Source organism: Equus asinus, chromosome 10 (assembly GCF_041296235.1).
Source record: "Equus asinus isolate D_3611 breed Donkey chromosome 10, EquAss-T2T_v2, whole genome shotgun sequence".
NCBI lineage: Eukaryota > Metazoa > Chordata > Mammalia > Perissodactyla > Equidae > Equus > Equus asinus.
In genome coordinates, this window is record NC_091799.1 from 55,301,645 (window position 1) to 55,317,516 (window position 15,872).

Below are 15,872 nucleotides of genomic sequence, written 5' to 3' on the forward strand. Positions count from 1 at the left end.
TGTGGTTAATGACCTCACACAGCCCATGGGGAGGCTGCTGGGACCTTCCTCGGTGACTACCCAGCCCCCCAACAACCCCTTGCGTGGTGCAAACAGAGGCAGAGGCTTGGCTTCTTAAAATCATTGGATGCTGCTTTATTTACCAAAGGTGCCGGCCTAAGGCTGGTTCTGCCAGCCAGACCTACACAGGTGGTTGTACGGGGTCCCAGCTCAGTCTTGGTAGGCAAGGCTGGGTCAGCCTTGCCATGGGGGCAGTGTTCCCTCCTGGGGCCCTCACAGGGCCTGCCTGGTGGCAGCAGGATGGGCAGTGAATGTGGCACCATCGTCTCACGAAGGCACTTTCAGCTTTGGGGTCCCCAGGAAGAACTGCAGGATGCGGTCGGCCAGGAAAGCCAGGCAGAAGTCCAGGAGCAGGACCTGGGTGATGACCAGCTTGAACTGCAGGGCAGGGAGTGATGATGAGCTAGGTGCCTGCAGATGAGCCCAGGCCAAGTCCCAGGGCCATGTCCACAGGGCCACTCACCTCTACGGGGATGTCCACGAGGCCAAACTGGCTGTTGAAGTCGGGTGAGGAGCCAAGAAGCAGGCCGATAATGGCCAGGAGTGACAAGGCCAGGCTCCATACTAGGGGCCTGTTCTCAGGCAGGCTCTCCATGAAGGGTGGGCCCTGCAGGGACAGATGGACGGATGGCTGAGTGTTATGAGGGCCAGGCAGGTGAATAAAGCATGCTCAGGTAGGAGCTGGGCCTCACCTTGTAGTTGATGGCAAAGGTGGCCATCTGCATGGCCATGGCCATGATGTACACGGTGCTGTTGACCAGGCTTGGCTCAAACTCCTTGTACAGGTCCACAAATTGCTCCTGCCTACAGGGATGTGTGGGGATCAGGGCCCCTCTGTAGCTCCCGCTGCCCTTGCACAGAGCCAGGGATCTGCCTGGCTGACCCTGCTGGCCTGGCCCTGGTTACCCTAGGGCAATGTCTGTGTGCACGTCCTCGTGCCACCTCCCACCGCAGGGACGTCGCCTCCTCTGGGAGCACCCTGTCCGTCCCCATGCCAGAGCAGCACTCACTTCTCAGGGCTCCGGGCCTGGGCCTCACTGTACAGGTAGACGAGACTCAGGAAGTGCACGCAAAACTGAAGCACAACCGTGAGGATGGTGTACAGGTTGAAGATGTTGGGCAGGGGCCGCTCCCGGGAGAGGGTCTTGAGGGGCTGCAGTGGCAGGGTAGGGGTCAGGGCCCAGACTTGCCCTGCGGCCCCCAGCCCACTCTGCCTCCTAGCAGGCCAAGTGCAGAGAGGGTCTCCAAATCCTGGGGGTCACGGTCAGCACCGGTCCTCAGAGACCTGCTCACCCCCGCAGCCCCTCAGCCCAGATGCCACACCACCCTCGCTTGATGCCCACACTCCATACAGTAGTCACAAGGGTCTTAAAATCCACACCCTTTCCCATTCCCCTTGCTCTAGAACAAACCCAAAGCCCTCTCGGGGGCCCATGGTTAACCCAGCCCACCTCCTGCCCCCTCCAGCCACTGAGGCCTTTTTTGAGTCAACCCACGTCTGTCTGTGACCTTCTGCCTAGTTCCTGGCTGACTCCCTTGTTCTTTACACATTGGCTTCAATGCCAGCATCACACAGGCTTCCCCAACCAACCCCTAGGTCTCCCGCATAGCCTGGGACCCGCTTTGTTTTTTTCACAGCACTGCATTCTCTGAGTGGTCTTAATAATTGTTTGTCCATTTGTCCCCAGCTCACCTGGGGGCTCTGTGTGGCCCACCTGAGACCCCAGGCCATGGACAGTGCCAGGGCCCAAGTTGTGTCACTGGGCGGAGCCTCAGCGCGCACCTGCCCTACCTCCTCATTCCCATCTGTAATGTGGGGACGATAGTTCCCACCCCAAGGGCTGCTGTGATAAAGAGCAGGGATGACACATGGTGGCACCTCTAATAGCCTGCCCTGGCTGGCTTGAGCATCCCTACCCATCAATCTGAGAAGCCTCTTAGCACCTCCAGGGTGGGTACTGTGGCTCAGAGGCAGAGAATACCCGTGGGCTGGGGCAGAGCCCCTGCTTTGTCTCGAGGCCCAGCCCACCTTGGAGCGGGAAATGAAGAGGAAGCAGCCGGCCAGCAGCAGCCCCTGCAGTGTGGCCTGGAAGTCGCTGAACTTGACGCCTTCCAGGTAGAGTACACTCTGACTGTATGCCAGGATGAGGGCGTTGAGTGCCAGAATCTTGAACATCTGCAGTGTGGTCACCAGCGTGCAGCGGCCCTGCTTGATCACGTGGCAGACTGGGGTGGGGGTGGGGGGGGTAGGTGTGGGCCTGGGTGCCAGGAAGGGTGGGCAGGGGGATGGGGTGGGTGGCAGGACTCACTGCATTGGATGGATGAAAGCTTGGAGGTAAAGGGTGCCGCGATGCTGGCATCCCCCAGCTTCACGATGGGCGTGTTCTCGTCCTCGAGGTCCCGCAGCACCTGGCTCAGGCGGTCCTGTGGAGCAGGTGGCAGGGGTGAGACCTGGCCACAAGGGGGTGCTGGTGTCCCCGTCCCATGACTCACCCGCTGGGAGGTTGGCTGCTCCTCAGGGGTTGGGAGCCCCGACCTGTGCCTGGCCACCCTGGAGGTGACCCTACTGCTGCTGTTGCTCAAGATGGGGCTGTCCCGGGGCCGTCGCCGCCGCTCGACAACCCGCTCAGGGGCATTGGCCAGGAGTGCCACACCTGTGGGGGGCAGGGGCAGGGCGTGTGTTTGTGTCAGGATCCAGTGGGAGCCTGCTGGCCCTATGCTGAGGCCCAGCACAGAGCAGGATGTCTGCTCAAGGCCAAGGTGGAGCTGCTGGCCTCGTGGCTGAACCTCCCCAATGAACCTCAGAACATCTATCTTACCTTCTACAAACTAATACTCCATAAATGCTACAGTCGATAAATAAATCAAATAAATATTTACAAAGCACTAAAACTGTTACATTAGTCTTTAAACGTCAATTTGGCATCTGTCTGAGGGTATGAACCCTTAGCAAATGCTTCAGCTCCAACTGTGTCCCCTGACTTGTCCCATCTCTCAGCCTCTGGCCTCAGTGCCTCCACGCAGCGCCTGAGCAAACCAAGCCGGGTCTGCTCCACACAGCTGCCCCAGCCCTGGTGGCCCGGGCTGCACTGTTCCTCAGACACCTGTGTCCCTTCCTGCCTTTGTAGCCCCCTTGGATCTCCAACGCCAAGGGCCCCTGCCTCATCCCCTCACTGTCTGGTCATGCTTGATGACATGTCTCTGATGCTAAGCCTGTGTTGGCAGAGCAGTGAAGGAAGGACAAGGCCCCAGCCCGTGGGGCTCACCCACGTCAGCATGCTTCAGAGCACCCACGTCGTTGGTGCCATCCCCACACATGAGGGTCACGTAGCCCAGCTCCTTCAGACTGGTGATGACAAACTCCTGTATGGGCAGAGATGGGCTGAGTGAGGGCTGCGTGGAGCACCAGGGCCCTGCCTACCTCCGTCATCCCCTGCACTCACCTTCTGTTTGGGGGCCACGCGGGCGAACACCTGCACGTGGGGGATGAGGCGAAGCAGCTGCTGGGGGTCCTCAGCCTGCAGGTGTGCCAGGCCATCGCCAGTGAGGCACAGTGCGTGCTCCAGGGCCAGTGACTTTGGGGAGCCCTGGGCCAGGGGTAGCACAACGCTGCCGTCGATGGAGTGCCACTCACAGGATCGACCTGCAGGGTCAGTACCCAGGGTCCAAGATGGGGTTCAGCCACCCAGATGGACCCCCAATACCCAGTCGGAGTCTCTCCTCTCTGGAGGACCGTCTCGGTCCCCACTCTTCCTCATCTTTCCCAACCCGGATTTAAGAACCTAGGGCCTGAATCACTGAGACCATGTAACAAGCCAGATTCGAACCCAGATAGCTGACCTCAGAAGCCAGGCATTTCCCTAAGCCTCCCACTTAATGAACTCCCAGCCTTTGGGCCTGCTTAAAACCCCGCTCACCCAGGGCCAGGGCACCCCGAGTCACTTCCTCACGCCAGACACTTGCTATCTACTTCCTCTTTCTGGCTGGCTGGCCCAGGCAGGGACTCTTGAGCACCAAGGATGGCTGAGGGGGGCCCACTAGCCCTCCTGGCACTGGCTGGCTTCCCCGATAGGACAGTAACTTTCACCTAGCTTTTGTTGTGGCCATTTTGTTAGGGCAACTTTGCTTGCCAGTCAACAGTACTGACAGCCACTTTGGGCCACCTTCCCACAACCTGTGGGCTAGGGCAGACAGCTGGGACCTGCAATGCAGACTGGGGGAAGGGCTGGAAGCTTCCAGAAGCTGTCCTAGCTGGTGAATGTCACTCCTGAGGCAGACTGCACTGGGCGCCATCCCGTGGTGTCTGACAGACCCCACCCCACCAGCGAGGATGTGCAGCAGCTGGATTTGCCCCTCAATTGGTTTGACTCCAGGGCACTACTTGCAGCCCACTGAGTGATCAGTTCTTGGTCACTCAGGAACAGCCTGTGGCCATGAGCTCTGGAGTTAAGACACCTGGGTTCAAATCCATGGTGACACCAAGGGACCCAGGCAGCAGATTCACTTCCATTTCCTTGTGTATAAAGCAGGAGCCCAACAGCTAACCTAGTCGGCTTCCTCCTTTGTGGTGTGAGGATGGCAAGGCCCCCTTGAGGGCCAGAGGGACCAACATGGTAACAGGCACCAAGCCCTCTGCCCGGGGTCTGGCCATGCTGAGCACTGGCAGGCCCTGCGCTCAGCAGAGGAGCCCTTGCTGTACACAGGCAGCCTGCCAGGCCCGAGGTGCGTGTGAGGATATGAAACGTGGGCAGATGTGACTACAACCAACCACCTTGTGATTGTAAGTTGCTGGTGATCCAGGAATCAATGACCACCTGCATGCTGCTGGGCATGTGGGTCTGGAGCTCTGGCCAGAGGGCCCAAGTATGCCCAGAAGACAGGGCTGTCTCACAGGTGCTGGATGAGGTGGGGCGTGTTCACCCAGGCCTGGCATACAGACAAGCTGCCAGATGGGAGCTGTCCTTGGACTCAGGGTCCGCTCAGCCCCTGGCCACACAGGGCCTCACCTTTTTCCATGGGAGGCTGCAGGATCAGCGTGTGTGCCTTTTCAATGAAGTGCAGCTCCTGGGCCACATGGCAGGCAGTCAGCGGGTTGTCACCTGTGATCATGACCACCTGAGGAGAGGGTGGAGTCTCAGTGGGGCAGGGCCCAGTGAGTTATTACTGCAGCCTGGAGACCTGGTGTGTCCGAGTCCTTTTAAAGAAAGCTACAGAGAAAGGTCCTGGCCCCCTTATAGGGAATGGGCTTCCAGGGACCACAATCCACCCCTACTTGGGGCGTTTTATGCATACAATACACACATGTGTACCTTCCTGAGAATGGCCATAGCCTCTATTTGCAATACAATCTAAGAATCAACCCTTGGCGTGGATCCTCTTGGCTTGGTAGCTTCCCCAGGTGGAAGGACATAGGCTCTGGCCTCCTGGCTTAGAGCCCAGTGACGGGAAGACAGGTTGTGACTGCTGAGGGTCAGGTGGGGACTAATTATGTCACCACCCTCTGAGATGGCTCACCTCCCAGACTCTAAACTGCATCCTGAGTCCCAAACTAGAAAACACAAAACCACAAGACAGATGGATGTGGCCTCAGTGTTGCCTCCACATCCCCTGAAGCAGCCTCAGTTTTCTCCTCTCTAGGATGAGATAGAGAGTCAGGGAATAGACTTCACCTCCCAGGAACACTAGGGGTCGGAGGAGATGTGAGGAGGGTGGGCACAGGTCAGGTCCCAGAGCATCCTCAGGCCCAGAGCAGTGTGAGCGCCTGAGCAATGATGGCACTCGGCCAAAATCTAAGATGTCCTTGCTGCTGACACCTGGACACCCAAGCCTGGTTGTACCACTGAGGATAGAACTGTCCCCTGATGTCACATCCCCCTCTCTGTAAGGAGATGTGACCACTCTGCCTCCCTTGGGGCCCAGTGGGGAGGGGTCTGGCAGCCATACCCGGTGGGATGCGTTCTGGATCTCACGGATCACAGCCTTGGAGTCGGCCTTGAGTGGGCAGGAAACCACAATGAAGCCGACGAACTTGAGGTTGCACTCCAGGGTCTCCCGCTTCACCTCCCGGGCCTGTGGATAGATGTGGGGCTGCCCTCACGACCTGTCCCCACCCATTCCCATGCTTGGGGTTGGGGAGGTCAGGGAAGGCCCTGTCCTCACAGGAGGAACACTTGAGGACAGAAGGTAAGAGGCAGGGGTAGGGCGCTAGGCACCCTGGCGCCAGAGGCTTGGCAGTGGCTGAGTGGTCCTAGCCCCCGGATGGTGTCTCTACTCGCTGACACTGACAACAGCACAGCATGGAGCCCCTGTGGCTCAGCTTCTGAGATGATAAGGTCGAGACTCTCCTTTGTTAACCACTGAGCAGACGCTCATCCTCTGCTTCACATCAGAAACCCAAAACTCCCTGCCCTCACGGAGCTTGTCTTCTACTGGAGGAGACGTGTAATAAAGCAAATCACAGAGATCTGAATGCTGAGTGCCTGAGGAGAGATGAAGGTAGGGGAATGAGGCAGAAAGGGTCGGGGGCCAGCACTGAGTGGGCTGACTCTGAGAGGGGCTGTGACCACTTTCAGGAACGGGCAGGGCTGTAAGCCTCAACCTGGGCTCTGAAAACAGGGTGGTGACCTGTCGTTTTTTCTGGAAGAAATCTCGCACCCTCTGGGTGCAAGTAGACTGGATGAGGACTGAGAGGAGAGCAGGTGAAGGAGCAGCATTGGTAGTGGAGATGGGAGGAGAGCTGGTAGTGGGAAGTGGGGTGTGAGCGAGAGCCAGGGATGCCCAAGACAATGTGGTGACCAGGTGGTTGGGCAGGGCAAGGGTGGAGCTGGGCCAGAGCTGGGAAATCCAAGATGCCTCCTGTGTAAGGATCCAAGGGTGAAGAGGTAGGAGGCTGGGAGAAGGCTCTGTAGGAGGTGCCAGGATGGGATGGGGTCCGATGAGGGGCGCGGCGTGAAGCAGAGAAGGGACTGAGGACTGAGCGCCACTCAGGGCCTCCAAAGGTAGAGGCCAAGATGAAGATGAAATCACGTCCACTCACGCAGCACTGCGGGTGACAGGAGGCGATAGAGCCGAGGGGCTGGCAGGGCAGCAAGTAGGGAACTTGGGCCCTTACCTGCTGGTGAGTGAGGTGCCCCAGCTCCTTGTACCCCAGCGCCAGGACGCGGGCTCCTTCCCGGGAAATCTCCGTGTGGATGTGATGGTAGTCGGGTGGGCACTGGGAGAACTGCAGAGAACGCAGGGGGATGTCACTGACTGCTCTGTGCCCACCTCCCTTCCCTGGGCTGCGGCCAGCTCACCATGGAGTGCAGGGTTTCAGGGGCCCCCTTCACAGTCGCGATGTAGCAGAGGTCGGTGGAACCGAGCTTCTCGTAGGAGGCGAGCACGGACATTCGCTTTAGGGCACTGGCAAAATGAAAGCGCTGGTGAATTTTCAGCCCCTGAGTTTTAATACTTCGGGGGAATACTTTCTCATCTGGAAACAAATAAGTACGAGTCCTGAGGGCCTTCGCTCCAAAGAGGCAGCCAAGCCCCCCCTGCCCTCTCCACCCTCTTCCTCCCCCAGCCCCAGGCCCGGAGTCTGAGGGGGCTCCTGGCTCCAGGAGGGGTCAGAGCTGCGAGACCTTGGCTTGGAAACCCCTGCCCCGAGCCTTCAGGTGGAGTGGGCTCCAACCCAGGGAGACACACAAAGGCATGGCCTGTCCCAGGTCAGAGCTGAGCCTGTGCCCACCCGCCTGCTGCTGAGTTGGACACACAGGTGTCTCTGAGAGGTGAGGCCCTCCTGGGAGGGGGTACAAGAGCTGGCGGTGTGTCTGCACTGGGCCTGAGGCTCCAGCCCCTCACCTTTGGTCAGTGTCCAGTCTACGGCTGTCAGCATAGCCTTCTCCAGGGGGTCACCCACAAGGGTGCCATCGTCCAGCTGCATAAGGGAGTGGCATGAGGCCAGGGCTCGGTGTGTTTCTACAGGGATGTTGGACACAGGGGTCACCTCCTTCCCATCTCTGCAAGGATGGGAAATAATTGGTTATAGGGTGGAGGCGAGCCAAGTGGAGGGACCCCTGGGAATTGCCAGCCAGGATGACAGAGGAGCCCCCAAACTCTGTGCCAGTCACTATGTGGGGCTGGGGGGAGTGTTGTCTTGGTCCTTGTGACACCTATGTCCATCTCACAGATGCCCCTAGAATTCATGCAGCTGCTTGGGGCCCAAGCTGAGCCCCCATGCCTCTGTCACTCACACTGAGGACTGCATGGGGAGCCCTCCAGATTGGACTTCAAATAGGCCCTCACTTCAGGGGATTGGGCTGGGCAGCTGTGTGTCCTCTGAGCTTCCAGAACACCCTCTGCTGAGCGCCTTGTGGCCCAGGCCCCCAATGCTCACCTGAGCCCAGCCACGCCTCGCACCACCAGGCTGTCACTGGTCAAGGTCCCCGTCTTATCGAAGCAACACACTTCCACCTTGCCGGCAAAGGGGATCCGGAAGGGCTCTGTGCAGTACATGTCTGCGAGGTGGGAGCCAGGGTCAGGGGTCCCACCAGGCCCCAGCCTGCTTGGCACCCCGGCCCTGTCCCAGAGACTCACAGAGCTTAGCCAGGGCGATGAGGGAGGTGTTGACGGCCAGAGACAGCTCGATGGGCAGCTCAGGGGGCACAACTGAGGTGAGAATCAGCGTGCATTCCAGAAACAGCTTGTAGCGGTTCCGGCTGGGGTCCTTAGTACCTGTAGAGACAGGGCTTGCCAGCCTGGGGCCGTGGGTGTAGGGCCAGCAGACAGGTGGGGGGGGCCATGGCGCTCACCTTCAATCCACACATAGGCGGCTGCTGCGATGGCAAAGACCAGGAGAAAGAGGATGAAGATGAAGGTTTCTAGGTTGTTTGCAGTAACCCTCTTGACCCCAAATAGGATGGTGCGCAGCAGCTTGCCCTAGAGAGATGGAGGAACAGAGATTTTTCTTACGGGGGTGGCAGCCTGAGAACAAGGGCCAGTTTCTCCCTCTGCTGATGGGGAATGCCTGCCCTATGCCCACAAGTGAGCCCTGTAGCCAATGACGCAGCTGTCTCAGGGACCACACAGCTACGTGGGCAGCTGCCACTCAGCCAAGAGCTACGGAGCTATGGAGACCAGCAGCTGAGGCCTGCGGGTCAGGGAAAGAAGTGGGTGAGATATGAGACGAGCTTTCTGGAAGGAAATTTGATTATCAGTTCCATCAGGTAGTCCTCAGCCTGCTTTAGTGAAGAGTTTACAGTGAAGACTCTGTTCACACCCCAAAGTGTGTGGTAATAGCCCATATGCTGTCTGTGCTCACTACTAGCACCTCAGCTTGGGAGAACGAGCTTGGCCTGGGGCTTACCTCTGCACCCTGGCCCTCATCCCCAGACCTGCTGTCAGAACGAGCCTGTGGGGTGGACGTTCTGGGGTCTGAAAGGGCCTCCGTCTCAACTGTCCACCACCCACCTTGGGCCCACCGTCTCCAGAACCGGGTAAGGCACCATACCTGGGATGTGTTGAATCCAGTCCTCAGGACGTAGGCCACGCACCCGTTGTCAACCGCTGGGGAGACAAGTAGAGACAGTGTCACTCGTGTCTGCTTATCCCGATTCCCTCATGGGCAAGCACACATGGGGATAGTGGGGGTGGCAAGGCCAAGACACCCCCAGATGCCCTAAGGCACCTACGCTTCAGGCCTGTGGTGGCCTTCTGTGGGGGAATGTGCTGCACCACCTTGGTGCCCCCGAAGATGACGTGGAGCCGGGAGTCAGCCTGGAGGTCCAGCACTCGGTTGGGGCTGAGATCTTCAATGGGCTCCTGGGGAGGAAAGTAGTATGGTAAAGCTGATGCCGGTCCCACCTCAGCTTCCTCCTCTGTCCCTAGACTCTGGAGAGCTAGACCCTGGGTCTGGGAGGAGCTCACCTGACCCTCATAGAGCTCCCCGTCCAACCCAGTGCATCTCGCCAGGTACAGGTGCCTCTGCCTTGTGTGCTCTACCTGCATGTGCAGTGACGACTCCCGTGACTCCACACCTGGCCACACCCAGGATTCACACCCTCCCCGTTTCTCAGCTCACCTCAGTCTGACACCCCAGGGTGCCTGGCCATTCCCCTGATGCTCTTGGCCTCTTATCTCCTTCCCTCTCTCCATTGCCACCCAGCTGCCCTTTGCCTAGGCTTCTGACTGGCAGGAAACTCAGCAGCTCCATCGAGATGCTGCACCCACTTTGCCTCCTACAGCCTCTGGGGCCAGGGGCTCCACCCTCCGCCATCTGTGCCTGGGTGGGATCCCGGCCCAGCCATCAGCCCTCTCCTGGCCTGTTTCCTCCTCTGTGAATGGGACAGCAACGTGTGTGAATAGACTAAGGACACCCCCGAACCCCCAAGCACCTTCATCTGTGGCACTGACTCCCCTGTGAGCATGGCCTCGTCCACAATGCAGCGGCCCCGCAGCAGGAGCACATCACACGGTACCAGGTTCTCCTGTGGGGAGCGGCCTGCAGGGCAGGGGCAGGAGGGTTGGACAGAAGCCCAAGCCAGGGGCTCCCACTGGGACAGAGTAGAACTGAGTCTCACCGATGGAGACGATGTCCCCGGGAACAATCTCGTCGCTGGCGACGGGCCTCCACTTGCGGCTTCGGTAAACCTGGGTGAGAGCAAGGTGTCATCAGCTCTGGGTGTTCAGGCGCACATGGTGTGGGGACATCCCCAGAGCTGACAGCACCCTGCTTCTGCCCTGTGCCTGCCCCAAGACCAACAGGAGCCCTCCCCATTCAGTCTCCCTGCTGGCCACACCTGGATCATGTGAGGCTTATTGCCCATCTTCCGGATCTCTGACATGTTACGCATCTGCTGCTGCACCAGAGAGGCCTCAAAAGCCACCAGCATGGAGAGTGTGAAGACGCTGTAGTACCAGTATTCGTCCAGACACCAGAGCCCCACGCAGAACACCTGTGGGACATGGGCCAGTCTGTCCCTGCACCCACCCATCTGTCCATGGGAATGCCATATATACCCCTGCAGAGGCTGGGATGGCACACCAAGATTCCATCCATGGGCTTGGACCCACGAGGGGAGGGAAAGGTTTTTGGGTTTAGAAGTGGATACGGGTTGCTTTGGCTGTGAAAGCACTAAGGAACAGGGTGAGGAAAAGGGCCAGAGCTGCTGCTTTACCTGGAACACAAAGAATGGTGCTGTGGCTCTCTCCTTGAACAGCTCCGAGAAGTCGGGCACCACCATCTCAGCCCTACAAGAGACCAGATCCTGTTCTCTACTCGTGGTGGAGACCGTGGAGGCCCCACTCTGACACCGCTACCTGGGGGCACTGCAGGCCTCCCTGGGAAATGAGGTGCTCCAGGAAGCCTCTAGACAGGACGCTCCACTCAAATATGGCTTTCCTGGTTCCCAAGGTACCGGGGTAGACATGCTGCCCACTCCCAGCCTTGTGCTCCACAGAACCCAGATGAAGTTTCTGAATCAGCAACAGGCTCTTCAGGCAGCCATCCACCCAAGCGGGGCTGATGCGAGACAAGAACCCATCTGGTCGGGCGACAAGGCAACTGGAGAGTGAATGTCTGACTGTGGGACAGGAGCCCTGAAGCTGCACAGAGGCGGCCAGCAGCTGGGTGCCAGGGAGTCCCCTGGGGCCTAAAATATGGTGCCTGAGTCTCACTCCACTTTGGAGAGGGGAGGTCTGGAGCCGCTATTTGCTAAAAACTCCCTGAATAAAAGCCCTGGAATATGAAGAACTAGGCCTAAGGTATGTTCTATGACACTGTATAGTGGGCCCATGTGGCCAGGTGACCGGCCAGAACAACTAGGGCCACCGTCACGCTGCCCTTGAAGTGGAGGGATGTCCTGGACATGGGATGTGAGAAAATAAGGGGCCCCACTGTGAACAAACAACAATCGAGCCTCATCCTGTATTGCGTCGGGCACATCTGCATGAGTAGGGATGGTATGAAAGGGAATGTGCCAGGCTGCCACTGTGGTTGACCTGGGTGGGGGGGATGGTAAATGCTTCTTAAACATCTTCATAGTAGATCGATAGTTGTGATAAACATGTTTGTAGTTCTCTGAACAGCAATTAAACCAGGAAAGGTTCCCTAGAGGTTTTGAGGATTTTTGGTTGAGGATGATTGTCATGGTGGCCAGGACAGGGGCTCTAGAGCCCAGCTCTGTCCCCTCTCAGCCACATGTCAGCATGGGTGGTTTTGGTGATTAAAGCAGAAAGCTCGTACAGAGCATCTGCCATTCCACACGGTACAACTGAGAACTTTTCTGCTTGCTGACATCGTTTTATCACCATTCCTGAAGTGCAAGGATATGGACGGGGAAAACATCGAAAACTTACGCTTAATGAAAAAATTCAAAACAAAGAGGAGAACTAAATAATAACGAGATAAGGAACAGCAGTCAAGCCTTGTGGGCCACAGGCCAGGCTCCCACCAAGAGATGCCCCTGCCATGGGGAAGCGCTCTCGCCTGCGGGCCCTCCAGGAGTCTTGTCACAGGTAAGTGCAGGGTACACTAGACTAGAGCAGGTTTCTCAGAGGGTGCTGGCCACCTTCATGTAGGAGGTTTTGCTGAAAAGGTGGACTCTTCCGTCCTCCTTCGCAGGCACCCAGACTTGGGAGCATGGCCAGGCAGCTAGAATGTAACCATGGGCAGAGCCCAATTTCTGCCAGCAGGGGCAATGCATGGGGACATGGGGACTCACTTGTTGCTCCCAAACTTCTTCTCGGCTGCGCGGATCTCCGAGTCCTCCTGGAACCCTCTGTTGCTCTGGTAGTATGAGAAAGCATTTCCCACGGGAAAGGCCACTGGGAGGAACCGCTTCTTTTCTAGAGCGTCGTAGGAATACTTTATTTTCTGGAATTCAAAGGACAGCACCTCCTGCCCATCTTCGCCCTGTGGGAGAACATGTGTCTGTGGCACAGGCCCCTGATCTGGGCGTGTCAGCGCCTGGGAATCCCACCCAAGCCATGCTAGGGCAGCCTCGCAGGCAGTCCCTACCTCATTGCGATGCAGGGCCACAAGCTCAGTGGAGCCATTGTTGGGGGTTGGCACCACCTTCACGAAGGTCACTTTGCTGGGGTCATACTCCTGCAAGAGGCAAAGCGCTGTGCTGAGCCCTTCTTAACCCCCAGCTCCACAGCCCTCACTGGGGAGGCTGCAGGTACAGCAGCTCTGTGCACATGTTCCAGAACATGCCACTGGGCTCCAAGTGCTGGCTTGGCCACTCCCTAGTCTGTCACTTGGACAAAGAACAACACCTTGCCACACCTTTGGTCCCGTATCATAAAACTGGGGTCATGGACAGCAACCAACACCGAAGACTCTGCTGAAGATGACAGGAACTCAAACAGGAAGAATGCCACCTGGCAAGAGGTGTGCCCTCAATCCACGTGAGACAAGCTCTGTGACAGCCTACCTGGCCTGCTGCTTCCTGCCCTCCCATCCCCCTTCAGGCTGTATCCTCAAGGGATTAGGAATGATGAGGCTTGAGGCTTGTCCATGCCTTGACTAAGGGCCTTGGCACGAGCTGTTTTCTCTGCCTGGAGTACTTACTCATACAACCAGCTTCAGGCCTTTGCTCAGATGTCACCTTCTCAGGAGGCCTTCCCTGGCTGCTCCATCTAAAGTTCCCTCATGACATTCCTATCCTCGTCCTGATTCTCTCCCTCTTTAGCATCGTCAGCTGAGGACAAGTTCTATCCCCCCCACCAATACCACGAAGGTGAAGGGTTTTGTCTGTTTTGTTTACTGCTGTTTCCTCAGCACCTAAGACACGGAGGCATGGAATGGGGCTCTGTTAGCACTCCTTCAGTCCTGAGCTGTATCCATCCACCACTCTCTGGCAGACCCTGTGACGTGTGTGTTTGGGGTAGGGGGGCTACCATGGTGACCCCAAGAAACAAGGCCCCACCCCTTGGGGAGTCTATGGGCCACTAAAGCCGGCAGAAAATAACAACAGAAGACATATCTAGGAACTCTGGTGACTTCATAGAAGAAAAGTGCAAAGTGCTACATGGGGCAGCCCCATGCCAGGTGCTTTGCAAATGTCATCTATTTCTTCTCACGATGGTACCCTAAGGTAGGCACTATGGTTCTCACTTACACAAGAGGAAATTGAAACCCAGAGAGCAGCGCACCCTGAGAGCTCTGAAGCAAACTCAGATCTGCCTATCCTAACCCCACAGCTGCTTAGCTCCTCCTTGTTCTCCATCCCTGGAGAGGAAGTTAACAGTCACACTTTTTAGGTGCAGGCCAAAACACAGCTGAGAGTTTGGGGGATGTCACACTCTCTTCAACTCCCCTTCATTTTTTTGTCCCTCACTAGGGTCTCTCACTGTACTGACTTGAAGCCACCAAGCTCAGAAGTTTGAACCGGTCCCCTGGGATAAGGGAGTGTGGCGGGGGGGCTGTTCTGTCTCTCTCTGCAGCCCTTGGTGCTGTTCCCTTTCCCTCTTCTTTCAGCAAACACAGGTCTGGGATCAGAGGGGAGGCTGGCTGCAGGTTGACCTCAGCATTCCTGACTCCAACCCTGCCATAAGTCACTTGCTAACAAATAGCTCCTGCTTCTCTTAAACACTGCGATTAACTGCATTCCAAGCTCGTTTGGGTTGTACTACCCGAGGGCTTCTGAGCACTGGACAGCAGAGTTCTCAAACCAAGCTTCACAGACAGGGAAACCCACCCTGCAGGTCTGGTCTCCCACTTTAAAAACCAAGGTAAGACACAGAAGAAAAACAAAGCAGGAGTGTTTCCAGGAGAAACAACCCAGTACTCGCTATTATGGAAGCTGGCATTAACAAGCTCTATCAAACAGCGCCATACGCCAAGCCCCACGTTAACCTTCCTATGGGTATTACCTTATGGATCTAAATGACTACACCAGGGGGAAATTCCAGAGGAGGGAAGAGTGTCAGACCACGCCAGGTCGCACAGCAAGTCAGCAGTGGGTCCAGGATTTAGCCAGCGCAGAAGCGCAGAGGACGCCCCTGGGAACCCAAGCCCAGTAGATGCTGGGCCCGGGCCGAGCCCAGAACCAACCCGAACGCCGTGCTGCGATTCGCGGCGAGGCCCGGCTCGTGCCCGTGCACTTACCGGAGTGCAGGTGAGCGCGCAGTGCGCGTGCACGGACCAATGCCCCGAGAGGACAGTGAGCGCGTGCGCGAGGCAGATAGAGGCAAGCACGAGCAGCGCAGCCTCAGGGACCTGCGCCCAGCTGTTGCCCCAGCCCCAGCAGCCGGCGGCCGCGGCGCCCAGCCAGGCCGGGTAGAGCAACCCCGCGAACGGCAGCACCGTGAGGCGCCGCAGCACCGCCAGCCGCCGATACGGCCACACGGCGGCCACCAGCTCGTCGCCGCTCGCTATCAGCGCTGGCCCGGCGGCAAGGAGCGTACGCGGCTGCGGCCCGGGCTTGGGCTGCCCGCCGGGCCGGGCCCCACAAGACACCGCGTTGCCCGCCGCCGCCGCCGCTGCCGCCGCCATCTTTCCCAGCGCCGCGCTCGCTTCCGGGCAGAGGCACCGCCTCACTTCCGAGGTTTTACTTCCGGTGAGCCCTGGGCGCCGCTGTGGCAGCCGGGAATGGGAAGAGCCAGGGTAACGTAAGGGGCTTAGTCCGGAAGTGGCTACTCAGGGCGCCGCCATGACAGGCTGTGGCCGGAAGGAGAGGCAGGAGGCCGCCATGACAGAGAGGGCTTGAAAGGACTCAGGTGGCCTTCCGCATAGCCACCGCCGACTGAGACCGGAAAAGGCGAGACAAGGCGGACGGGGCGCCACCACGACAAACTGAACCGGAAGAGGTGAGCCCTCCTCCGAGAACACA

The 15,872-nt window shown here is 58.1% G+C and overlaps 1 protein-coding gene across 1 annotated transcript; it reads right to left on the reverse strand.

Annotated features, from left to right (window-relative positions):
* Positions 1-111: 111 nt before the first annotated feature.
* ATP13A1 (ATPase 13A1) lies at positions 112-15,576 on the reverse strand. Its single transcript, XM_044772872.2, has 26 exons — positions 15,149-15,576; positions 13,055-13,144; positions 12,759-12,949; positions 11,214-11,286; positions 10,836-10,991; positions 10,617-10,686; positions 10,431-10,537; positions 9,729-9,858; positions 9,548-9,603; positions 8,850-8,976; positions 8,635-8,772; positions 8,435-8,555; positions 7,900-8,057; positions 7,356-7,531; positions 7,172-7,282; positions 6,004-6,129; positions 5,067-5,175; positions 3,504-3,703; positions 3,327-3,423; positions 2,554-2,714; positions 2,370-2,484; positions 2,090-2,286; positions 1,071-1,213; positions 753-864; positions 524-667; positions 112-438 (listed from the first exon to the last, which is right to left on the reverse strand). Exons 1-26 carry the CDS (start codon positions 15,533-15,535, stop codon positions 328-330), a joined length of 3,606 nt encoding a protein of 1,201 aa, XP_044628807.2. The 5' UTR covers positions 15,536-15,576; the 3' UTR covers positions 112-327.
* Between the last annotated feature and the right edge of the window lie 296 nt (positions 15,577-15,872).